Below are 27,356 nucleotides of genomic sequence, written 5' to 3'. Positions count from 1 at the left end.
GGAGTTTATACTCTAAACACATGTAGGGGGAAAAACATATAAAGGAGAGTGGTAGCCTGGGAAAGGAATTTTGATCTGAGTAGGGGGATAGGGCAGTCTACCACCAGGCCAAGATGTAGAAAGGGGGAAATGACAGAAGGTTAGGATGCTGCACAGTAGAGGCAGATGGCAAGATATCTGGGATGGATGACTGGGTGGGATGTGAAACATACTGTTGGACTGACTAGATATAGTGAGTGAGAATTAACTTTTAGATGAATTTAGACTTATTCAACAATCAGGATAGCTCAAAGCCTCAAATAAAGTCTATCATATCAACAATGTCTTAATTTTTCTTTTTTTGTTTAGACCTATGTCTTCATCACAGTGTTAACTCCTGATGAAGAAACTCCTTCCATCAATATAGATTAGTAAATCTTATAATTTTAGGGAGTTGCCCCGGGGCAATGAAAAATTAAATAACTTGTCCATGGCCATATAGCTAGTATATATGTCAAGAGGAAAGACATAAATACAGGTCTTCCTAACTCCAAGGTCAACTCTCTATACACATTGCTTATGCACTTTAGCTTATAATAATACTTAATATGTTCCATTTCATTTATTCTTACAATATCCAAGAGAGAGTACCTAAAAAAGGAATAAGTATTTTCTGATCAAAGGTTACTTATCAATTCTAAGACAGAAGATGCTAAGAAAAAGTCCACAGACCTAAAAAGTGATATGTAAAACTTGTAAATAGCCTATATACTAGGGCAGTGATGGTGAACCTGTGGCACAAGTATCAAATATGGCACATAGAGCACTCTTTGTTGGCACTCCCCACCCTGAGTTCATTACTAGAAAAGCAGAGGGACTTGGGCAGAGCTACTCCCCTCCCCCTCTCCACCATGCCTGATGATATTTTTTTCACATCATCAGCCCCTCTGCCCAGCAGCTCAATGGGAGCACACAGGTGGCAGAGCAGGAGGGGAGCAGAGGACTGGGACCATTTCCCTTCTCCTCTCTATACTTGCTGAGGACAGTCCTCACTTCACCTGCCCCTGTGCCCAGCAGCCCAATGGGAGTACTTTCTCCCTCCCTTGTATGAGGTAAGGGAGGGACACAGCATGTGGTCTTGGGGGGTGGCACTCCATCTTAAAAGGTTTGCTATCATGGTACTAAGGAGTGGGGAGGTGGAGAATATGCTTGAAAGTAACAATCCATGGCCTCAAACACTTCCAAAATGTGTGATCCTGAGCAAGTCACTTAACCCCTATTGTCTAATCCTTACCATTTTCCTGTCTTAAAACCAATATATGGTATTGATAGAAAGAAAGAAAGAAAGAAAGAAAGAAAGAAAGAAAGAAAGAAAGAAAGAAAGAAAGAAAGAAAGAAAGAAAGAAAGAAAGAAAGAAAGAAAGAAAGAAAGAAAGAAAGAAAGAAAGAAAGAAAGAAAGAAAGAAAGAAAGAAAGAAAGAAAGAAAGAAAGAAGGGAGGGAGGGAGGGAGGGAGGGAGGGAGGGAGGGAGGGAGGGAGGGAGGGAGGGAGGGAGGGAGGGAGGGAAGGAAGGAAGGAAGGAAGGAAGGAAGGAAGGAAGGAAGGAAGAAAGAAAGAAAGAGAAAGAAAGAAGAAAGAAAGAAAGAAAGAAAAGAAAGAAAGAAAGAAAGAAAGAAAGAAAGAAAGAAAGAAAGAAAGAAAGAAAGAAAGAAAGAAAGAAAGAAAGAAAGAAAGAAAGAAAGAAAGAAAGAAAGAAGGGAGGGAGGGAGGGGAGGGAGGGAGGGAGGGAGGGAGGGAGGGAGGGAAGGAAGGAAGGAAGGAAGGAAGGAAGGAAGGAAGGAAGGAAGGAAGAAGGAAGGAAGGAAGGAAGGAAGGAAGAAAGAAAGAAAGAAAGAAAGAAAGAAAGAAAGAAAGAAAGAAAGAAAGAAAGAAAGAAAGAAAGAAAGAAAGAAAGAAAGAAAGAAAGAAAGAAAGAAAGAAAGAAAGAAAGAAAGAAAGAAAGAAAGAAAGAAAGAAAGAAAGAAAAAAGAAAGAAACAAAAAAATGAACAAATGAACAAACAAGAAAGGAACAAAGAAACAAAGAAACAAAATAGAACAAAAAACACAAAGAAAGGAACAAAGAAACAAAGAAAAAATAAGGAAACAGAAAAGGAAAGAAGGAAGAAAGGGGGGAGGGAGGGGAGGAAGGAAAAGTAACAACTCAACCCTGCAAAAATGAAGTTAAAAGACTAATGATAATCAAAAGAACAAAAGTCATTTACAGAACTTAAGAAAAAATGATGAGAAAGATAAGCTTTAGCAAACTATGTAAAATTTATCTGAAGATCTCCAAGAAGCATGACTTGTTAGGAAATTCTACTATTTAAAACTCTGTATTCATAGAAATGAGAGATAGAGTAACTGATCACACCTTGGTATAGTGAAAAACATATTAGATCTGGAGTTAGAGGATCTAGATTGGAATCCAGAATCTGCCATACATAGTGTGACTTTGGGCAAGTCACTTAGCTTTTATGGAATTCAGTTTCCTCATTAATAAAATGATGGGAGTGAATTAGCTGACCTCTAAGGTTAGCACCTATACTGCAGCTTATACAGTGTTATCTAATACCCTGAAAGGTTAAGGGACCTTCCTAGGGTCTTATTGCCAGTATGCATCAGAGATAAGATTTTAACTCAAATCTTTCTGACTCTGAGATCTGCCCTCTGTGTACTATGTAAGTATGCCTCTCTTATTAGGATAGGCATGTTTTATTGTTCTCATTCATATTAAGAACTTTTAGAATAGAATTTGAAGGAAATCACTCAACAAGATTTAGCAAACAGGGCTAAGTCCAGCTCTAAATCTATGATCCCATGAGCCCCTGCTGGATATTCCACATAAAACACTTCTAAAGAATGACAAATAAAGAGAAGTATTCATTTCCCAAAGCCAAGTCCAAGATGTTTATGCAGCAATGAATGTCATTTTGATTCGGATGTTCAAGCTCTCCTTAGAGCTGACTAGCAGTTGAGATTGCAGGACCCATGTTCTGAAACAACAATTTAGATGCTGGAATCATCTTCAATGGAAATTTTCAGGTGGCCATTTTAATGAGTCCCCAGTTAGAGTGGGCTTAAAGATTCACTGTGGATTCAAAGTGTTGGAGCCCACATCCAAGCAGCAGAATTTAAAAACTAAATGCAAAGGAAAAATTCACTCTGACCAAACCAGTTTGGATTTATCACTGAGCAAAAGTTTCATGTAAACAATAAAACTCAGGGGCAAGAGTCAAATCCATCGTATGTTGCTAGGGGAATTGTAAGCACCCAGCCATATGCTCCAAATGTTTTCCTGGCTGAGCAGTGTGACATCAGCCTTGTGCTTTCTCTTGTCTCTCTATGTCCATGCATATAATTTCCAGGCAAGCACCAAGACCAGAAACTGTACCCAACTTTAGAGAATCATCTCAAAACTACTTTTTAAAAATATATAAACTTTTCCACAAAGATTTCTTTAATGCCAACTTTGAAACTATTGTTAAAATAATTTGATAAATTATTTAAATTATAAACACATTGGAATATGAAAACAGGAAGATTATGAATGTTCTAAGATTAAAATTATAAATAAAACATTCATTACATTGGAATTTTTTCAGATTTGACCTATGATTTCAGTGGTATAGGGAATTTTCTCTGTCAGTGTAAATTGGCATCCTAAGAAGCATTTGGATAGAGTGCTAGGTCAAGAATCTAGAAGACCCAAGTTCAAATGCAGTTTCATAGCCTTACTAGCTATTTGACCCTAATAAGGTGTTTAGCTTCTGCCTCAGTTTCCCAATCTGTAAAGTATAGATAAAAATAGCATCCTCTCAGGTTGTTAATGAAATAAAATTGTAAAGCACTTAGCACAGTGCCTATCACATCATAAGCGCTATATAAATGTCAGTTGTTATTGTGATTGCTATTAATACAGAATTACCTAGCGTGCTGAGATGTTAAGGGAATTGCTTAGGGAGAGCTACATGGTGGAGTAGATAGGGCACAGGGTCTGTTCCAATGTGACTTCAAGATTTACTAGCTGTGTGACCTTGGGCAAGTCACTTAGCCTGTTTGTCTCAGTTCCATCTTCTTTAATTTGAGGACATTAGTAACTGTCTCAGCCAAATTGTTTAACACTCAAATGAGATAATACTTGTGAAGCACTGAGTACAGTGTCTAGAATATGTTTAATAATTGCTTGGTCCCTTCCAACCCCAGGGTCTTGTAACCAGGAGGTGAAAGAGGTAAGATCTGAATTCAAATCTTCCTGACTTTAAGATCAACACTTTACTCCACAAGGGTGCCTCTCTTCTTGGGATATGCAAATTTTAATGTTCTCATTAATAATAGCAGATTTTGGAAATAAGTGTTGAAGAAAATCATTCAACAAGATTCACAAAATAGGCTATATTTCAGTAAGTAATCCAAAGATAAACAACATGCAGTGCTACTTTTTACAGATGCATTATTACACCCTTTGTCCAGGGATGCTGATGCCAGTGTGGAAAATAACAGGACGTATCTTGTGACTCATCAGATCCTTACAACAACCCTGAGAGGTGGGGACTACTATTATCCTCATTTTATGGATGAGGAAATAGAGAAGAATTGAAATTAAGTGGCCTGCTTAGTATCACAGTAATAAATGTCTGAAACTAGATTTGAACTCAGATCTTCTGGCCTTCAAACCCGATGCTCTTCTCACTGTATCACATAGCTACCCCATCAGAGAGGATGGCTCTCTGATCAGTGACTTGCTGTTATCCAAAGAGCTTGATGTTTTTGGTTACTATCCCCTTTATCTCCAAAGGTAATATGATGGCATCTTGGCTTGAAATCAACCACTTCCATCTTCTTTAATATTCAAATAAGCTGTAGTTTTTATTTTGTGTGACTTTTGCCTCCAGAAATAAAGATCACAAACACTATTGGTTTCAGGAATATCTATGTTACCATGATTACAAATAGAAGGTCCATCATCAGATGGCCAACTGTGTGGAAGTCATCCCAACTAGGCTAGTCTTGAACAAAAGGTATAACCTGTCCCTTGGGACTGTCCTTGAGGTTTTTCCAGCTCTGGTGGAGCCAGCCAGAACTTGCTGCTCAGCCTTTAAGAACCTAGGGTCACCCCGCCCCCCAATCCCCTGATGAGACCAGAAACTTCTTCTTTGAAAATGTTGGATATTGGGAAGTCCCAGAGCTCTACTCTGTGTGGCTTCCCAGATTCTCTGTGTCATTTTTTTTTATTATAGCCTCATTGTTTAGATTAAAGAACTCCTTTTATAACAACAAAAAAGCAGAAAATGATAGATTTTGATATCTAACAGACATGTATAATTGCAGTGAAAAAGGTTTCAGGTGGACCTCTGTACATGTTCATGTATCGCCAATGGCCAATGCTTCTGAAATTTAGTGTCTATGACAGTAACATTTCAATGTAGGTTCAGAGACCACACTCCCCTCAACTTTACACCAGCACAAATCTCATAGCCTGTGTAGCATTTAATTAAATAAACTGTACTTCAAAATGTGTGGGAATTATACTGAAACTGAAATGGATTTAGGGATCATGGTTATAGATCTGTAAGGGACCTTGGAGATCACTGAGTCCAATGCTTCATTTTACAGATGAAGAAACTGAGGACCAATGAAGTTAAGTCTATTGTGTCAGATCAAACCACAAGTATCAAGTTTGGATTTGAACCTAGGTCCTTTGATATGAGAACCAATGCAGTCAAGTATGTGGTGGCTACTTGGTATAATTGATAGGGCACAGGACTTTGAGTCAAGAAGAATGAATTCAAATCCAGAATCAGAAACTTAGTTCTTTGGCCTGAGCAAAGTCAAATAATCTCTCTTATGCTCAGTTTTTTTCATTGATAAAATGGATATAATAATAGCACCTACCCCAGAGTTGTTGTGAAGATCATGAGATAACATTTATATAGTGCTTTGCAATTCTAATGTTGTTTAGATAAGTTGGGTCAAACTCTTCATGATCCCCTTTGTTTGTTTTTGACAAATATTGGAGAGGTTTGCCATTTCTTTCTCCAGCTTGTTTTCTAAATGGGGAAACTGAGGCAAACAGGGTTAAGTGTCTTGCCCAGGGCTACACAGCTAGTATCTGAGGCTGCAGTGGAATCTTGCTGGTTCCCAGGAGAGGCACTCTATCCACTGTGCCATCGAACTGTCCTTGGAAATTTTAGAGTGCTATATACATGCAGTCTGTTTTCAAATCTACTAGAAACACTATTCTAGTCTCAATTTTGCTGCTAACTAACTTATTTATAACCACTCAGGGCCTCGGTTTCTCCATCTCTTAGATTGGTGGTCACTTCTATTTAGAAACTTTTAGCTCGAAAAGTTTGTCATTCTATTATGTTTACACACACATTTCTGATTTTGCAAGCTAGGATGAGATGAAATGCCACTATTCTGTGTTGATTTAATTCCAGAAAATTTAAAAAGATAAAATGTATACAGGATTTGAGTGACTTATTCTGTTTATTTCTTCCAGTTTCATCGTTTTTTTATTAGTAAAAATTATTTACAAGTGTTTTATCCCCTCCCTTCCCTTCCAACATCATAAAAGGCATCATCCAAGAGAGGGAGAGAGAGAGAGAGAGAGAGAGAGAGAGAGAGAGAGAGAGAGAGAGAGAGAGAGAGAACGTCTTTCATGTTTCCATTTTTCAGTTCATTCTTTCAAAGTAACATTCACAATTTATACTTCCAGTATTCATTATGTAGCTGTGTATAATGTTCTCTTGGTTCTACTCATTTCACTGTTCATTATCCCATGTTGTTCTTTCCAATTATTTTTTAAAAATTATCCTGCTCCTCATTTCTTATGGCACTATTTTATTTATTTTGAAGAGAAAGGTCAAATCTCCATTATTTCAATTTGATTATTTGGTTTGGATCAGTGGTTTCATTGGTGTAGGGGAACTTCTGGCATGGAAACTACCTTCTTACAAGGATATCAGAAACTTGTCTGTAACATAGTCTTAGAAAGTTGCCTTGGACATTGAGAGATTCATAGGATCAGAGTTAAAGCTAGATGGGACTTACAGATCAACCAGCACAACCCTCTTATTTTATAGATGGGAAAGGCTCAGAGTCCAACGTTATACAGGATGTAACAAAGGCAGGATTTGAACTCAGGTCCTCTGTATCCAAATCTAGCACTCTGCCCCAGGACACTGTGACATCTTAGGGATCACACAGTTAATATGTGCAGGAAATAGAACTCAAACCAGGTCTTCATTCCTTTAATGAAGCCATCTATCTACTATGTCACTAGTATCTCCAAATTGCCAAAGTAATGAAAATCATAAGAAAAAATAAGACTAGTCATTGAGGAATCCTTATTTCTTTAAAACTTTATTTATCCTTTTAGAGAGTAAAAGTCTTAACTTTCAGGAAGGGAAAATAGGCAAGTGGGCCACCCTGTTCAAAGTTTTAATTAGAGACTCATTATTTAAATGTGTTAGCATTTAAGTGGTCTCCCCAGGCTATGATATTAATGCCTCATTGGAGTGTTTGAAATTAAAATTACCATTTTTATATGGAAGAATTAAGATATCAGAGTACAGAGGATCTATGCAAAAATGAATGTTCCTCTTCAGTTCTCATAGCTTGACAGAAGCAATATTAAATCCTCTAGCTCTCTTCTGGAGCCAGCTGGATGGCACAGTGGATAGAATTTTGGTCCTGGAATCGGAGAGGCCTAAATTCAGATTAGCGTCATCCACTTAATAGTTGTGTGACTTTGGATAAGTCACTTAACCTTTGTTTGCCTCAGTTTCCTCAACTAAAAAATGAAGATAATAATAGCAGGTTTAACCCTTAAAGAGTCATTTGGAGGATGAAATGAGATAATATTTATAAAATACTTAGCACATAGTAGGAACACATAATTATAGAAATGTTTATTCCCTTCTTTTCCCTTCCCTTCCCATTAACACTGATTGTGCAGGCATATTAACTTCAAGGCATTAGAAGCATGGGAAAAGTCCAAATCCCAAGATTATTTGTCATATGAAAAATATTTAAACCTAGTAGCCACTTAACAGAAATAGTTATATAATCATTATGCATTGAATGTAAAGTGCTTGTTAACATAAATTGAACTATTTCTAGATTAAATTATTTACCGCTAAAATCCATGGTGCTCCATCATGGCTCTACTATAAATATCTTTTATGGTTCCCCTGTGCCCAATTTCTCCAACAACCGTTTTGTTAGATTTTCCCACTTTTCTTATATCACCCATCCAAAGAGCTTAAATAATTACAAATAACGCCAATTCTGAGACTTATTTTCAAATTCCAATTAATTTGATTTTACCAACTTGCCATTGCTTATTATCTTTCTCTAATCTCTTCTCTTACTTAATCTCAGGTGCATAAAATCAGACATTTCAATCATATATAACCAAAGTGTCCCTGGGATACCCTTCAATTGGGGAATGGCTGAACAAATTGTGGTATCTGGTGGTGATGGAATACTATTGTGCTCAAAGGAATAATAAAGTGGAGGAATTCCATAGAGTCTGGAACAACCTCCAGGAAGTGATGCAGAGTGAGAGGAGCAGAACCAGGAGAACATTGTACACAGAGGCTGATACTGTGGCACAATCGAATGTAATGGACTCCTCCATTAGTGGCAATGTAGTGATCCTGAACAATTTGGAGAGTTCTATGAGAAAGAACATTGTCTACATTCAGAGGAAAAACTGTGGGAGTAGAAACAGAGAAGAAAAAACAATTGCTTGAATACATGGGTCAAAGGGATATGGTTGGGGATGTAGACTCTAAATGATCATCCTAATGCAAACTCCAACAACATGGAAATGGGTTCTGATCAAGGACACATGTGATACCCAGTGGAATTGAACGTGGGCTACGGGAAAGGTGGCAGTAGGGAGGGAGGGATAGAATATGATTCTTGTAACCAAGAAACAATGTTCTAAATTGACTAAATAAAATAAAAAAATAAGTAAATAAATAATTAAAAATAAATAAGTGAAATAAAATAAAATACACTGTCTCTACTAAAAAAAAGACTGATAGCTATCCCTTAATTATAAAGAATATGTCCATGTAGTAATACTTCAATTACTGACATATTACTGAATAATGCACATTAAGATTAAAATAAAATTTTTAAAATACTTCTCATAGAAAAATCAATTGACTAAATGGAGTGTTCTCAAGGAGTAATTTCAATCTGATCAAATTAATCTGACATAACCTTCTGATCATTCATCACTAGCCTTTTGTGATGACTTCTTCGGTTAATTGAATCCAACAATCATTTTGAAGTACTTTCTATAAAGAAGGCACCCTTAGGCTTTATCAATACACAGGCAAAATGTTTAAGTCCTTGTCCCTAAAGAATTTGCATTCTTCCTTGATCTGTTCTATTAATCCCATCATCAATTATAGATCTATTGATTCATGTATTTCTTCAATAAATATTAAGTGCCCACGTACATACTACACTGTGCCATTCATTGGAGGCTCTGTTCTATGTCCTATGATGCACATGCGTGCAAACACACACATATACACACATTCTCATCAATCATGACCTCAGCTTCCAAATCATCCAAGAGAAGTAAAATGTATAAGAGAATAACTTTGATTATTCCAATCAGCTCTCTAAACTGTCCTGGATTTCCCACAAAGCCTTATTGGAATAATAGGTTATACTCTTCAGGCATATCATAGGTTTATAAAGAAAAGTATACTAATCTTTTCCTATATTTCTCCCTATCTAACTCTGCATTTATGCTGCTAGCTTTTGTTTTTGTTGTTAAAATAGGAACTAATACTGTGATTTCATTAGTCTAGGGAATTCCCAGGAGAGGATATTTCCTCCAACAAATGCACAATTTAATGGACAAATGTAAACAAGGATGATCATGTGGCAGGCATGGGAAAAAGTCAACTATGTATTCTAGTTCTTCAAAAATTAAATTTAATCATGCAAAAACCAACATAATGTTCTCTAACACCATGCTAAAATGTTGCTGCTAAATTGAAGAGGCTTTATTATTATAATTATAATAATAATTATTATTATTACAGGATATAGTTTGGGGAATTTTAAAAAATATTTACTTGAATGGAACTCCAAATATATTATTTTAGAAACAATATTTTAAAATCTAGCAAAAAGCAACAGAAACTATTGCTCTTTATACATTGTTGGCATAACACTGCCATACAGTTACAGAATTATAAAATAAGCATTTTATAGTACCATACAGATCCAGAAACTGGTTACAACTTCTACCACATACATATGGTATTGGTGCTAACAAACATGCATGGCATTCTGTAATTTTATGCTGCAAGAGAATACAGAGTATAGGGCAGGTCCATCAATCGCGACAGATTTGCCACTGCAAAATGAAAATGTGTGCATTTAAAAAATAAATACACCACCATTTTTTTCTGAAATACACGAAATATAAGATATACAACATGAATTTGTAAATTGATTTTAACCTGCCATTTATATCACTTAGGGAACACCCTTTTTGAAATCAGTTGAAGGGTATAAGTAATTCATCCTCATTTATACTCTGAATTTTGATAGTAAATATAATGAGTTAAGATCTGCCTATTTTATATGCATTTGATTCACAGAAGTACGGAGGATAATTATTTTGTGTCTGGCTAATGTGCCCTCTAAATAAGCATTTGCTTAGGTAGAACAAGTACTGGGGCTAGAAAACTTATTAGCCATCTAGTTCAATTCTCTCTTTTTTTCAACTGAGGTCCAGAGAGGTTAAGAGATTTACTCAAGGTCACAAGATATTATGTGACAGATACAGGATATGAATCCCAAACCAGGGTTTTACTTTCAGACTCTCCATTCTTCCTCTTTGTAGCCAGTCTTATCTACAGAAATATGTGTTCCTGTCTAAGACAGTTTGTTAGCAGAGGAAAGGAGAAGTGAAACTTCTTAGTGAAACCGGTTACCTAAAAGCAATAATAAGCTGGGGAGATGGTGAAGGGGGGGGTAATAAAATGAGGTTATAAATTTCCATTTCCATAATTTTCTAGACTAATCTCACCACAGTTGGTAGCATCTTGACTTAAGGAATATTATTCATGAACTGTGCCCTGGATGAAGTTCTAAGGAATGGCATCAATTGCCTCCAAGAATATGGTTGGTTATGATGGCCTCATATGGTTCTATATTAGGATTGTTTCTGTTCCTTAGAGAACCAGAGAATCTCAGACTGGGGAAAAAAAAACATTGAGGCCATCTACCCCAAATAATTTCAGGTTCCAGAAACCCTCTGCAAATATCCAATAATTAGTCATTCAGACATACCCTTTCCAGAGGGAAAACCCTTTTTCTATTCAACTTTTTGATACTACTCATTATTAGAAAGTTAAGTCTTTTGTTTTGGGTTTTTTTTTTAATGTCAAGCATATCTCTATCTCTCTGCAACTTCTACTCATCATTCTTATTCTGATCTACTTAGACCAAGTGAAACAAATCTAATCTCTTTTTCATATCTCAACCTTTCAAATACTTAAATAATTGCTACCACTTCTCCAATTCCCAGCACCACTCACACACCAGCAAGTCTTTTCTTTTCCAGGGTCAACATTTCATCAGGGATTCTTAATTTGGGGTCTGTAGGTCTCCTCAAGGGATCGGTGGATAGTTTTTAGGGGGAGTATATGAATTTGGACTATTTTCTAAAATCTCTATTTTCAATAGCCTCCAATTAAAATTTGGTATTTCCTTCACTATTTTTTTTTTCTGAAAAGGGATGCATAGGCTAAACCAGACTGACAAAAGTGCCTGTGATATGCACATAAAAAGATTAAGAACATGAAAACTCTTAGAGAACAAAAGACCTGGATATGCTTCTCAGTTTTCATGCTTTCTAGCTCTATGGGGAAATCATTCAACTTCTAAGGACCTCAGAACCTTGATGAGGATAAACATATTACTTACCTTATAGGACCTATGTGTGGAAAGTTTATTGCGAACCTTGAAAGTTCTATCTAAATGTGATTTTTCAATATTTAGTGGTTTTCTTTCTCCTCTCCTCCCCATTAGACTGTAAATTATGTAAATATCCAATAAATCTCAAATGACTAATTCAGCCCACTCTGGAAAAACTAGAAGATTTCTTGGGAGCAGAAGCTTATAAATGTAGCTATTTTCTTAAGGCTTTTTAAACCATCTTCCTTATATAAATACTACCCCTTCCATAATTTTAAGAATGAGGATGTAGTGAATAAATCTCAAGGTTTAAATATATTCTATAAAGCACATCAATTAAATGTTGAGAACTCATGGCATTTGCATCCTTTTGCACTTTCACCTTATTTTTTAAAACATGCTGAATCTTTTTACTGAATTTTTTAAAACTGCAATAGGACTGCCAAAAAAACTTCTGACTCAGAAACAAAAAAATACAACTTTAAAAGCAATCTATTTCCCAGAGAACAATTATTTACATGCAGTTTTAATTTGTATAACAAGAGTCAAGTTGATCTCAGTGTACTACACAATGAAAAGATGGTGACCAACTGCTAATCATATATATGGTATAAGAACAGGCATTCATTTCACTGTTGAGCCAAAGCCATTTTGCCTTATGTAATGCATATAATCTGCAGTTTTAATGAGGTTGACTTTAATTTAGGAATGCACACATTTTCAGCATCTTGTACATATGATTCCTTACCCCCCAAAAAGAGAGGAGTCAACAAGCCAGAAAGAAAGCAGATATTAGTATTTCTTTTATTAGTAGTATCATCATTATCTTGGGAAGCAGGACTCAATCATGCAGTCATAATTTGTTAAAGCAGTTATGGAAGTGGTTTTTAGATGCCTCTAACAATTTCTTAGAGTTGAACTTCTAACATGTTAGTCAAAAAGGCTTTCCTTTCCTGCCTCTTTGTACCATTTACATCAGCAGGTACAAGATGTGATGTTCATATTTATCTAAGATAGGTGTTGAAAGCTAAAAATAAATTATATTAATTAATAGAAATCAAAAATAGTTTTAACACACTAAATAGTTTATGCTTTTTATTCCAAACACTTTCCCCAAAACAATATATTTATTTAACTTTATGGAAAATACACTTAAATTTCCCTTTCCCTCTTTGGATGAATACAACTCTCACCAAGAGGCCATTTCTCCCAAAAGAAAAAAAGGAACAGTAACTTGCATGGAAAGCAATTTCATTCATGATATTAAATATTATAAATTTGATATCATGATGTGGTTTCTTATAATATTTTTATTGAAGAATTAAAGTGTCAGCTTCTTAATGAAAACTGCTTACACTATGTAAGGCACATCTGGAAACCTCTAGGAATACTTATTTATAAGCAAATCATTACTAGCTTCAATCCTATGTGATTTTTAAAAACATGGAATTTTCCTGTACACATTTTGCTGATTGGGTGGGATATTCACAATTGGGAAAGAGCAGGCCAACAAAAACTCACTGTCACCCTAGAAATTACCCACACAAAATCAGTTAGTGCAATAAGCAGTATAGAACTATAAGTTGAAAGAAGAATGAGTAAATAAACATATGCTCCCTTATTTTTTGGTTCCCAGATTTTTCATGCTTCACTGACAGTCATCTTTCTCTACAACTATAATCTGAAGCGATATTAGACACCCTGGTCTTAATGAGCTTCCAAGGAAGCGTCCTAGATCTATCTTCTTGCCTGAACTTTAAATATTACTGTTTATTACTTCCCCTGACATGGGATTTAGAAGAAGGTAGAGTAATAATTTCAACTTGGGTATTGTTTAATGGCTGCATCTATTGTCAAATATGGTGAGGTGTTATTTCTAGAACCAAGTAGGACTTTCCTCCTAAGAGAGGAAAGATGCCTAATTACACTGCTGCAGGTGCAATCAACAACCAAGATAAAGCAAGATAGAATGAGACACATTGTCCTTTCTTTTCAAGGTAGGAAGAAATACTTGAAAAACATTTTAAAATGGGATGTCTTTTTGCTAGATGTAATATACTGTGGATTAAATAAGTCAATTATCACAAAATTTTAACTTAGGAAATATGAATTTTAAAGAAACGCTTGCACTAAATTTAAATTATCTTTATAAATGAAGATTTTACTTACTAAATATATTGAAGCAATGCATACATAATATGCTACACTTAATTTTTATTTCCAATCACCTCTCAAAAAATTAGACTGCTATTCAGAAAAGAGCTTAAAGAAAAGCACATTTCTTCTCAACAAAATCTGAACTGATGGTGACTAATATCTGGAAGCCATCTGACAGCCTCCCTAGTTGGCTAAAAAGGTTGGTTAGAACCTCCCTAATGATTGTGCTAACTTATGGTCACAGGGTTTTATTTTCTTCCATAAACTCAAAGAAAAATGCCCTCAAAACATGAATTGAAAAGAGAGTTAAACAAAGTACCTTTGAGAAGTGTGTAATAAACTTGATTAAGAGAAAACTGACTAAAATTTCCACTTAAATCTCTAATTGAATTCCTTGGAGCTTTTTTCATGGGAACAATCACCAAAATTGTATGGTGAATGGCAGAATTGTTTAATGGTATAGATCTTTTTCATGCCCAGTACAAAAAAATAAAATGGCAAATTATCAAAAATGTCCTAGAATAATCCATGCAGCATTACATCTATTTGCCATGAAATACAATTATATCAATTATATCAATATCCTACTGCATATCCTTGTAGCCTCAGGTACAGGATAAGGACTATATATCACAAAGGCTCAGTATTGTTCCTGGCATTATACATGCTTCTCTACATTTTTTGGTAAGAATAGCTTTACAATATGCCTTAGTAACCACAATAGTTTGTGTGTGTGTGTGTGTGTGTGTGTGTGTGTATGTGTGTGTGTGTGTGAGTGTGTGTGTATTTTAATATAAGATGACAAAACCAGACCTACAGGGCTGATTCCAGTTTCAAATACATAGAAATGCATTTCTGCATACTTTATAAAACAAGCTACTAAATTCACAAAGTATTCTTGATAGAAAAACAAATACAAGATATTTGGCACTTTGTGCAGCTGCAAGAAGGATTATATTCTCTTAATAATTTTATTCTATTCTCAAAAACCCTCTGACCTTATTACATGTTTCAAAAAGCCCCTAGTGTAAGGAAGACCAGAATCCATGTGGAAGAAAGTCAGTTTTCTCTGAAGGACTATGTATTAGAAAATTTCATGAAACTAGACAATATTGTATACAAGAAAAGGAACTCTTAATTAGAAAAATATTTTTAAAGAGTAATGGACAGTGCTGGACTTAGAATCAGGAGAGACTTGGGCCTGAATCCTGCCTGATATTTTTCTACCTGTGTGACTATAGACAAGCCATTTACTGTCTAGGGGCTTCATTTTCCTCATCTGTAAAATGGGAACAATCATACCTGTAGTTACCTAATTCACTAAGTTCTCATTGGGACCAAATGTGAAAATGTATGTAAAGCGCCATATAAATGTTAGCTATTACTATATTAGTGTACAATCTAGAGTTTGTTGCCACCTCAATGACTTATGATATGCTAGAATTATATATAAATAAAAGTTTATAGTCTATTATAAATGATTATTTAATTATTTTTCTCTGATTTACTAATATTATATATTTGCTGAATATTCTGAGGACATAGCTATGAACAGTGAGTACAGAAACACATGTCCAAAATGCAAAGGTACTTTTGACAGTTGAATAAACCATATCTATTATTTTTAATAAACTCTTAAAGATGTTTCATAAACACTGTTCTTGTCTTATCTAGCATCAGATATGGAAGCCTCTCCTTTTCCCCAACTCACATCAAACAGCATTTATGAGGTACCCACAAAAGCATGGTGCTATGCTGGGCACCACATGTTATTTTACAGGTTTCCTGCATAGAATCAAGAAAGGGATGTGTAAAAGGTCAATACAACCATAGGATATATTGCATAAAATAAGAGAAAAGCAAAAGTAGGCACTTTACAAAATTTAAAATAATAAAATGGTCAAAATAATACTCATCATGACATAAAAGAACTCTCACATTCATGTTTCAGAAAACAATAACATCATTTTTTGATGATACCTATTGATATGAAATTCCATTTTGTGTAAAAAGTCACAATTAAACTTCAAAAAAGTAAATGTTGTAACAACACCAAACAAAACCAGTCATCTCTGATGCCTGATTAAATTTAGAAGTTGGGTGAGGTAGGAAAGCAATGGCAGGTTGCTTTCTAAGACCCCCAAAATATAACACAAAGAAGTTGATCAACAGAAGCATCTGGAAGAGAAGCAATGGAATTCAAACTAGTGCATATTAAAGCATTTTTCTGGATTTATGATTTTTAAAGTACCCCTAACCTAAAAAAAGGAAGCAAAATAAAGAAAATTACTTCTTCCCAAAAGAAGTGAATAAAACAAAAATGTTGTGCCCATTGATAAGAGTAAGTTCAAGGTACATGCCTTAAGATTTTACTAAAGTGATTATGATTCCCCCTTTTCTACTCACAATTTCTACAAATAATCTAATCAAACTCATCATTCAGATGTTTGAAAATTAAGATATATATATATGCTAAACCTCCATTATTGCCTACTTCCATGACTTCCTGTGGTGTTGGGGTTATCTGTAGATATTCAAAGGCTATGAGAGTATAGCTTAATCTCTGGGAGAATCTTGAAGGCAAGCTTGAAGGCTTCGAATATGGCCATGTATAACTGAATATGTGTTACCTAAGAACCAGTCTAAGCTTGGAGAAGTTTACCACCAAAATGTTGGCCATCATTACCTTTTTTCATCATCTACAGCAATTCATATAACTATTTACTACAGTTTGTAGTCAGCATTGATAGCATAAATGTCTGCCCAGATAAAATTTGGGTGGTTCGGTGTCCTGCATTGTAACTATATTCAAACCAAGTGTAATGGATTTCAAATTTTTTTCCAAGTTCAAAGCTTAACACATTAAGAGAGGGGAATCACATGCTCCTTTATCTTTAGATAGAGGACCACATCAATGTATCGATCTTATAAGGCACCTTATAGAGATATCTGTGTTTACACTGTTAAATGCCTTGCAAGGGAGAGCAGATTTCATACCTGTTCTAAGTATTTAAAAATAAAACCTCCCCATTTTTCAATCCTCATATCTTCAGCTTTTCTGTAAATAAATAATTATCTGAAAGACACGGGATCAACCCCTAAAAGCTTATACAATGTACTCAGAAATCTTGTTTCTTTGTGTCTATCGAATCAATATTTATATTGAGTGCTTAGCTCAGGAAAACATAGCTATGATTTATTTTCAGAGAAAATCTACAGAATTTAAAGTTATGCTCGAGTCAACATTCTATTTCAAATTCAAGCTGAAGGTCAGCATAATCCTTTACATGCGAAGTTCTTAATGCTGTCTGGCAACTTATCTTATCAATTTATAAAGATTTTAAAAGTGGGCTTACGCATATTACAGTGACTAAACCAAGAATATCCTTTTCATTTTGAAGATTTTCAAAATAATTTTTTTAGGAATTCCCCAAAACCCAAATTGCTTTTGGAATACCTTTGAGAAGACCAAAGACCTCTTACTTTCTTTTAAGGAAACTAAGTAAAGGATAAAGCAGTGTAACACAACACAACAGAACTGTTTTGTTTTTCCCTGTATAGAATGCAATCTATCCTAAAAGGATACTATTTCTATGTCAAACACAGATAGTTGTTTCAAGGTACCAAGTATGTTATTTTAAAGCTATTATAAACTGTATACAAAACTGAATTTGAAAACTCAGAGCCTAAAATGCATCTTGACTTAAGACTTCCAAAATGAAAACAACAAAAATTGTTTAACAGCAGGAGTCACAATCTGATGTCTAGGTCCCAATTTTAGGATTTGACCTCATCTTTGTTCTTTGGGATGGGCTCTACAATAGTTTTTTCCTTACCTAAACTGGTTTGTGTGTTTTCTGAACAGTTACTGGAACAGTTCTTGGTACCCTCATCAGAGGAACCTTTTCTCGTAACTACTGTGTTTTCACAATCCAGGCTCTGACATTCACTGTCCTCACCTTTTTCAAGAGAGGCAGCACTCTCTTTTTTATCTAGGAGATTATTAATAGTTTTTTCTGGCTTAGAATTTGGACTTTCAGCACTGCCATCTTTTTCACTACTTTTCAGCTTGGCAACTTCATTACCAGCCTCCATTGCAGGCCGATCTGCATTTTCTCCATTTTCTTTCAATTCTCCCTTATTTTCTTCAGTTGGTTTGCTACTTAAATGAACAGCTGTGGGGATATTCTTAGACTCCTTGGATTTTTTGTGCATAGAAGATTGAATATTGTGACCAGAGGCAGGAGATATAGAGGTCTTGGCTGCTTTGTTTCCTTCAAGCTTTTGTTTTTTAACAGGTCCCCAAATAAAATGATCTGGAGGGGTGTAATGTTGTTGAGCAAACCTGAGGAGCTTCCTTCTTTCTCTTCGGTCTCTAATTGTATAAACAAAATATTCCAAAGCACTTTGCTTGATATTTGGAAGAGTATTCTCTACAAGAGCCTCTTGAAGAATAAATTTTACAAGAGGGGATTTAAAATGCTCATATCCAAGCTCACCAAGGCTTTTCAGAATCCGGGTAATCCTTAAGTAGTTGTGCTGGGACCTAGAAGAGATTATTAACATCAATCAGTGAAAAAATAGATGGAAAGAAGAAAAGGAAACTGAAACTGTTAGAAAAGTTTTATGAACAGAGAAGTGAAATGTCATATTACCTTTATATAGAAACCTGGAAGGAAAGAATAAATCAGGACCTTTCATTTAGACTGATATAAGAGGCAGCATGGCCCAGTGAGTAATGACTGTCCATGAAGGCACCCTTTGACACATACTAGCTAAGTGGCCTTGGATAGGTTACTTAACCTCTCAATGCTCAGGGCAACTTTCTGAGGCTTTAAAGTGGCAGAGGTGCTGACTTGCACTGATGGAGTTTCCTCACCTGGAAATTCCCTATCCCCATTCCTACAAAGCATAAAGGTCATAAATTTAGAGGTAGGAGAGACTTCAGAGATAAATTGTTTTCAGTCCGTTGATAGATGAGAAACTACTCTGATGCCCAGAGAATTTGTGATCTGCCCAAGGTCACACAGTGTTTGAGTGGCAGAGTATGATTGAAACCTAGGACTTCTGACTCCAGAGCCAGCATTCTTTCCCCTTTAACATACTACAAAGCCTTGATGTCAAAATACATCTGCTGATTTGTGTAAAAAATCAAACATGTCTCTGTAATGCAAACACATTCTTTGTTTAATGTTTTCTATTAGAAAAAAACATACAGAATGAGAATTATTCCCAGTGATGTTAGAAGAATTAATATTTGTTTATTAAGTACTCTGGGAATCAATAGTAGAACTAACCACTTAATTGTAAAACCACTACTGTTTTTGTAATTGAGATTTGTATAAGCATAACAAGGGCTGACACAGCTGAATGCTGCCAGCTGCAGTTTGGAGTTGATCAGCAAAATCAGCAGAATTAAGCAATTGGAAAAGAATGAAGGGGGAAAATCACTTTACCTCACTTTGTGAGCAATTCTAACTGGTTAGCAAAGAAAACAATTAGGAAGAAAAAAGGTCCACCTTTTTTGTGTCTGCTGCAATTCCAATGACCTTATCATTTTCTTCTATTCCATGCTATTCTTTCCAGCTTTCTCTAAAGAATAGTGATTACCACTATTTGTCACATCCCAAAGACTGCTCCCATTTCAAAACCTAATACTTACCAAAGTTTCTTTATATAAGTATACACAGCCTTCAGACTGTCTTTAAATACCTTAGCATACTTCTTCCAGGTTCCCAAACTCTTTCTGTCATTTATGCTCTACCTCCCCAATTCAATTCAACACCTACACATTACTCCTAATGGCTTTCACACTAAAAATGTTTTCCAACTGCTTCAATCAGTGCTTCTACATAGAGCTATGTTCCCGGGGAACCCTGGCATTCCATTTGAAATTAATAAAAGTTTTCAAAGCTTGATTCTGTTGAACAATCTAGATATAAGCATCTCTCTTATGAATTCCACAAATTAAGTCAAGTCAGGTCAACTAGCATTTACTAATTGGCTACCATGGGCCAAGTAAGAACAAGGAATAGAGCAAAGTAAAAACAATCCCTGCTCTCAAAGAGTTTATAATCTAATAGGGGAGAAGAACATGCAAACAGTTATGCACAAACAAGATCTATAGAGGATGGCCTAAAGCAATACCAGAGTGTATTAGGGGAGAGAATAGCATATAGGACCAGGAAACACTTCCTACAAAAGGTGGTATTTCAACTGAGACTTGTAGGAAGCCAGAAGGTAGAAATGAGCAAGGAACACATTCTAGGCAAAGGAGAAAGCTAGTGGAAATGTAGAGCTGGGAGATGTATTATCTAATTCAAAGAACAGCAAGGAGACCAATGCTACTAGTTTGTAAACACAGGAGCAGAGTAAGATATGAGAAGGCTCAGACTCCCATGTCTCCAGGGAGACTATTCTAAGCCTTGAGTCTTTTTCTCCCTCTCCCCTACTCCATCTACGTTTTTAACTCCTGCCACAGTTCCAAAGAGACCTATGCCAAGATGATCAAGAGAAGCCTTTTTTTCTAATAACTAAGGACTACTTAACATAGCTCAAACCTACAAATGGGAAAGGGGTAGGCAGTTAGATGAATGTTATAACTCATGAAGAAAGACATCAAAAAACAACAGTAACTCTTCTAAGTTTCACTTCACTGTGAGTACTGAACTTCAGTATTAGTAAAAAACCAAGGGGTAGGGTGTGGAGAGAGAATTCTAAAAATAATAAGATTCTTCCATATTTAATAATGAACACATTAAACCTTAAACAGATTTGACTGTCAAGACTACAGCAGATGTCCTTAATTCTGTACAAGAGAAAGTTTGTTTGTTTTAACAAAGAAATAAGTAGATGTGAATGAAAAATTTTAGTGGGCATTCTGCCACTTACTTTATAATTGTACATTTTCCAATCTTTTTCTAATAGTGGGTGCATAAAATTTCCCTCACCACTTCTAAATTAAAAGGGTATCATCCTTTCTTGCCTTCCATGTTTGCAAAGCCAGTGATAATTATATGACCTATCTGGTTTAATTTGTTGAAAGGCAAATAGAATTTACTTCCAAAGAAGTTCAACATAGGCAACCACTTATAAATGGTCATAATGCTTATTAGTAAAATATAAGCTCTATGAGAGTAGGAAGAGTTGTGATATCTGTCTGTCCCCTTGGTGCATATTTCTTTGTCTAATGAATCCTTAATAAATAATTAATGTGACATTAATAATGGCAAATGCCTGGGACTTTGAGGAATGAACCAAAGCCTCCCCTCCCCCCTATAGCTGAAGTCCAGATGGTATGGGGTTTTGTAGTCTGCCTAAGTAGAATGGAATCTCACTGTCAGATAGAAGGTTATCACTTGAATATAATATTTAAGCAAAGTTACCATCTTGACCACACTTTCTGGGTAAAAATGAAGAAAATACTTCTATAACTCAGTTACACATTTGTTCTCCTACTCCTCAGGTGTTAAGTCAAAATTTAGTGCCAATATAGGAAAGATGTGATAGAAAGAGGACAAAAATGATTTTCTAGATGATACTGGCTCTCTAGGACCATAATTGTTTGAATTTAGATCTTCAAGAGTCCTTAGAGTCAACTAGTACAACCCATGTATTCTATAGATGAGAAAACTAATTATCAGAGAAGTTGAATCATTTAATGATCCTAAGTTATTAGGATCATGAAACTGGAGCTAGAAGCTTCTTCAGACACTGTCTATCTACTCACTTGCTTGAAGCCTCTTCAGAAACTATCTGCTCTAATCCCTTCATTTTACAGAGGAGGAAATAGGTCATGAGAAATTAAGTGACATGTCCAAGAGCAACAGATCTAGAATTAGAAACTATTTAAAATCTAGTACTTCCTCCACTATACAATAGTAACTAATATCCTAGACTATTCACCACCCCTTTTACTTAAATATTTCAACCATAGTAACTTCCTCATCTGGAACATTGTGACCACTTTACTTTGTGAATGGTCATAACCAAAATTAATTACCATTTGGCAGTCCTCCTTATGATATCTTTGCAAGCTTACAAAGACTGATCTTTGAATAACGGACATACAATTCATACTTCTTACTTTTCCATTTTAATAGGATTTGCATTTTCTAAACAACTTTTATAAACCAACATTTGCCTTCATATGATGATACATGACAATAGCATTTGAGTGAAGACTTTTTACATAGGAATGATGATATTGAGCTTTGTCATGTGGGTGTGATGTTACCTACTCTAACTTTCTCACAAAGCTTTCAGAGCACCTGTGTTCAAATCTTGCCTCTTATACTATCTGTGTAACTATGTAGAATACAGAGGTTGGAATAGATGTTCTCTAAAGACTCTTCTAATTTTACATCTAAGATTCTAATTTCTGATATTTATAGTGTTAAAAGACCTACAAAACACTATTTCATTTGATACCCAAAACAATCTTCAGAGTTAGGTACCACAACTATTATTACCCCTATTTTACCAATGGGGAAAGCAAAGTCCAGAAACGTACGTGGTTTGCAAATGGCAGTATTTATTAAAGCGACTCAGGGATTCAAAACTTCCCTAAACAATTTCATTCAGGGAAATGGAAGGCAAAACTACAATAATGGCCAAGTGTGCAGAGAAAAGAGTTTGAATATGAGACACATTATACAGTAAAATTTACAGGAACTAGTAAGTGATTGCATACAGAGCATGAGGTTGAAGGATGAGTCAAAGATGACTCTAAAGCTTCAGACCTGATGATATTGAACAGGGGTGCCATCAATGAAATTATGGAAGTTTTGGGGGGAAGAGAGTGAAACAGGATATAGATAATTCAGTTTGGAACAGGTTTAGTTTAATATACCAATGAGACATCCAAGTAAAACTATCCAGCAGGCAGTTAAAAATATGGGACTGGAGTTCAATAAAGAAATGAATGTTACATGTATAGATTTGGAAGCATTTACATGGTACTATGTCACAAGAGTTGTTGAGAAGACCAGGGTGAAAGGGTTTAAGGTCATTCTCTCTTAGGGGGAAAAAGATGGATATGTTAGAAAAACAAGGAAGAAGAGGAGGGGGGCTGGTCAACATTATAAAATTTTAAAAGGTCAAAAAGGATAAGAATAAAGAAAAGACCATTCAATTTAGACATTAAACAATTACCAGTAATCTCTATGGAAGAAGCTTGAGTAGAAGTCAGACTGCAGAGTTGAGGAGTGAATGAGTGATGAAAAAGAAGAGGCAGACACCACATGCAATTCTTTCAGGAAGCTTACAAGGAAGATGAAGAATGAAGACAAACATAAGACAATAGCTTAAGGCATTGGCAAAGTTAAGTGAAGGTTTTTTTTTAATCTAGTATTACTGTATTATCATTTGAAGAATGGGAAAAATTTTGGTTTTAGATACAGATTGCAGGGAAGAATCCAGCAAATTAGGAGACACTAATGAAAAGAGAGAGAATGATATAATCAAGGGAGCAAGTGCATAAAGTAGATGGACACTTATGGGATCATGGGCTCCAATATATTGATTTGCTTTGGAAAAAAGGACCACTTCATACTCTGAGACTGAAACAAAAGAGGACAGGATAAGTAAAACTAGAAAGAACTTTGGAGGAGGGAGAAGAGGAGATGAAAATGTTAAACACAGATAATTTGGGTTTAATCAGTAGAAAAAGAGGTCATTTACTGAAAACAAAGGGTATAGGAATGACTTTTGGAATATGAGAAAGAAAAAAAAGTTTAGAATGGTTATTGTGGGGGGCAGCTGGATGACTCAGTAGATCGAGAGCCAGGCCCAGAAATGGAAGGTCTTAGGTTCAAATCTGGCCTCAGACACTTCCTAGCTGTGTGACCCTGGACAAGTCACTAAACTCTCATTGCCTAGTCCTTATAACACTTCTGCCTTAGAACCAATACATAATATTGATTCTAAGACAGAAGATAAGGATTTAAAAAAAAAGAATGGTTATTGTGTAGAAAATAGCAGAAAGTCAATCAGACATGAATAGAATAATTATCACAGAGTAGTAAGAATTTAATTTATTTGGGACCAATTCATCATTGTTTCATGACATCCTTTGAGAGTATTCTACTGCCAGCTAATACACAGAGTGACATTACAAAATAAATTTTTTCATTTAAAATATATACCTTACTTCTTATAGAACTTGATATGATTTATAGCATAGAATATAATTTAAGATAAGGTATTTAAAGAGAAAACAGAACAAAGTAAATCTGAAGGAAGCAGAGAATGCAGAAGTTTTCACACACCTAACTGAGCAGAATAAAACACTAAAACAATAAAATTAGTCCTAAATTTTCTCCCAGGAGAATAAAAAAAAAAGGAAAAAATAAAAACACTCAGTCACATTGAGTTTTGCTTTTTGGCAATAGTATAAGAATTACCTGAAGAGAGAAAATTTCTCTTTGAACTTAGCAGGAATTTATTATGTGGGCTCTTTTATCCTAGCATAAAGGACATTGAGCAAACAATATCTTAACCATGATTTATAAAAAATCTTTTCAACTAAATGACTCTCCTTCTATCCCTCTCCACAAAGACAGAGAAATAACTTGAAATCATTCCTCACTTAATGACATTTCTAAAAGGGGCTCTGCTGGTTTGGTCCAGCTACTTTGCTTTCAGTCTAAGTATGTAAGGAAAGAATTTAGAGGATCTAGATGAATAGATAATTAGCAGGTCTATTAGACTGTCTCTCTCAGATATCAGTTGTCTTAAATGAGCTCTGAACAAATGAAGACTTATTCAACTCACAGATTAACCAAAGTAGTTTAGAAGATTTAAAAATCTTCTCAAAATAAGGAAATTGGGGAGGCTTTTTCTTGGATTGAATTAAATTTAATTGAAAGATGACCCATTTTTACAAACCATATGTTTACCAGTTAAAAGGATAAGTCTGTCAGTCAACAAGCATTTAGTGGGCACTTACAGTGTACCTGGCCCTGTTCCTGCCACCAAAGATACAAATAAAATTGTGAAATAGCTCCTGGCCCGAATTCTATTCAGATGGATAAATTAAGCATTTCTCAAGTGTGTAAATAAATGTATATACATCTGGATGGTGTTTACAAATATACATGCACACTATAAATGTATTTGTAATGCACACACATTTCCAAACATGTATATGTATATCTGTGCATATTTGTGTATGTACTATATACATTTTGTGTGTATACATATACATATATAACATATATGTATACACATACACTCATATATTCAAGATAAAGGGGACAGAGTGTAGTGGATAGTTGTCTATATCCAGGATACATCCAAGAAGACCAGGGTTCAGTTCCTGCCTCTTCTTCCAAGTCACTTCTTCCAATACTCTAAGCAACTCTACAACTATAAATGGCAGAGAAGATACCAATAAAATGATAATAGTTTTCTTGTCTGAGTGTTCTTCATGTCAATAAAATCACAGGTTCAGAACCCATTCCTATCCAAAATTATTGAAGGTCATTATTGAACAGAAAGTACGCTTGCAGCTGTGGGGACAGGAAAACCTTCATGTTGAAGGTAATAGTTGGTTAAATCTTAAAGGAAATGAGAGATTTTAAGTGTCAGATTAGAAGGAGCCATCATGAGCATAGCTAGGGTGAAGTCACAGAGACAGAAATGGAATGTCAGAGGAATGACAACACTGAATCAGGTCTGAAAGTCCATTTATATCATCTTGATCTGTTGAGTCACCAGCCTAAACTTTGTTTTCAAAGTCCCAAAGCACCAAATGACCAATTCTCAATTACCAGTGTGCTATTATTCATGTTTTAAATAAACAAACTATAGCAAGTATTTTAACAATAGCTGACTTCTCTCTGATGCCTAGGAAGCTTCTAAATGGCAACTTACTTAGATTGATTGGTATGTTCACAGGAAATGCAAAATCATATTTTTTCACGTTAACCTAGACAGTCTAATTGGAGTTACAAATTAATGCCCAATAAGTATTAAATATTCCAAAAAATAAACTTTATAAAGACAAATATCTATCTATCATCTATTGTTTTTTATTTAACTGATATTTTGCACCATCTATCTTTCCAAAGGCAGGGATAGTTTTTTAAACCCTTTCATTTAGTCTTAGAATCAATACTGTTCCAAGGCAGAAGAGCAATCAGGGTTAAGCAATGGGGGTTAAATAACTTGCCTGGGATCATATCACTAGGAAGTGTCTGAAGTCAGATTTTGAACACAGGATCTCTGGTCTCTAGGTCTGGCTCTCAATCTACCTAGCTGCCCCCATGATATTGGCAGGGATAATTGAGAGCTTAACAAGTACACTTTCTTCTCTTAAAAATGTTCAAATAAGACCTGATCTAACAAATAGCCAAAGCATATAATACATACTCATCAGAACAGGAGTTCTTATGACTGGTAGAATCATTAGGGAGAGGGCATTAAACATCAAAGGTTCCATTCTTAAGCAATTCACATAATTTAAAGGCAGATTTCTATACTCAATAGCACAGCATTTTCAGTGAAGTATTTAATATGCTTTTGGGGTAAGGTAGAAGATTCCTTTTTTCTGCATATTGTGACACAAGTCATTAAACTTTATTAAAAATGTCAGGAGGCTTTCAGTATCCATACTCTAAGACACATACATGTGCATGCACACACACACATCAGCACAGACTTGATATGTGGGATTTCCTTTTCTGTCTTGTATATTTATTTGGGTTGGTGATTATGGGTGAGAAAAAAAAAAGGAACAGTATATGAAGAAATCAAGAAATGACAACTGTCAGGAGAGCAAAGAAAAACTGTAAACTCAAAAGCTACTAAGGAACCCTAATAAAGACATGTTGGTATACTTTTTTAAAATGATTGCTTCACATACCAAGACATGGTTATGAGGAAAATTCCACTGAAAGACTATCTTTTGAAAAGATTTTTTATGACATCCTTAATGCCATTTTAAATTGTTAGAATATTATTAGCTTAATGATAGACTATATTCATTCCTGATTTAAGTGAAGGAAGAAATTCTTTAGAATGTCAGGACTGATATTAAAATGTCTTATTTTCCTGATCAGAACTATTTATCCTTTACCCCTTTCATTATGGAAGAGTATTTCCATTCATGAAGAGAGCTTCTCATGTGGTACCTTCTACAGATGAAGAATAACAACTTGTCTATAAGTGATTTGCCAATGGTTGTACAGCTAGTATTGTCAGAGGGAAGACTTGAAT

The 27,356-nt window shown here is 35.2% G+C and overlaps 1 protein-coding gene across 2 annotated transcripts in view; it reads right to left on the bottom strand.

The window, feature by feature from the left end:
- Nucleotides 1-9,963: 9,963 nt before the first annotated feature.
- The window catches only part of OGFRL1 (opioid growth factor receptor like 1), a 33,335-nt gene continuing 15,942 nt past the window's right edge, over nt 9,964-27,356 (bottom strand). For both annotated transcript variants that reach the window (XM_001373229.4, XM_007484179.3), the window contains exon 7: nt 9,964-18,684. In XM_001373229.4, the coding sequence (XP_001373266.1) occupies nt 17,916-18,684 (769 nt within the window). In that variant the 3' untranslated portion in view covers nt 9,964-17,915. The remainder of the gene's footprint in view (nt 18,685-27,356) is intronic.

The sequence above is a fragment of the Monodelphis domestica genome, chromosome 2 (genome assembly GCF_027887165.1).
Source record: "Monodelphis domestica isolate mMonDom1 chromosome 2, mMonDom1.pri, whole genome shotgun sequence".
In the NCBI taxonomy this organism is placed as follows: Eukaryota; Metazoa; Chordata; class Mammalia; order Didelphimorphia; family Didelphidae; genus Monodelphis; species Monodelphis domestica.
The sequence above is the reverse complement of the archived record's forward strand: the minus strand, read 5'-3'. Positions and strand labels throughout refer to the sequence as shown.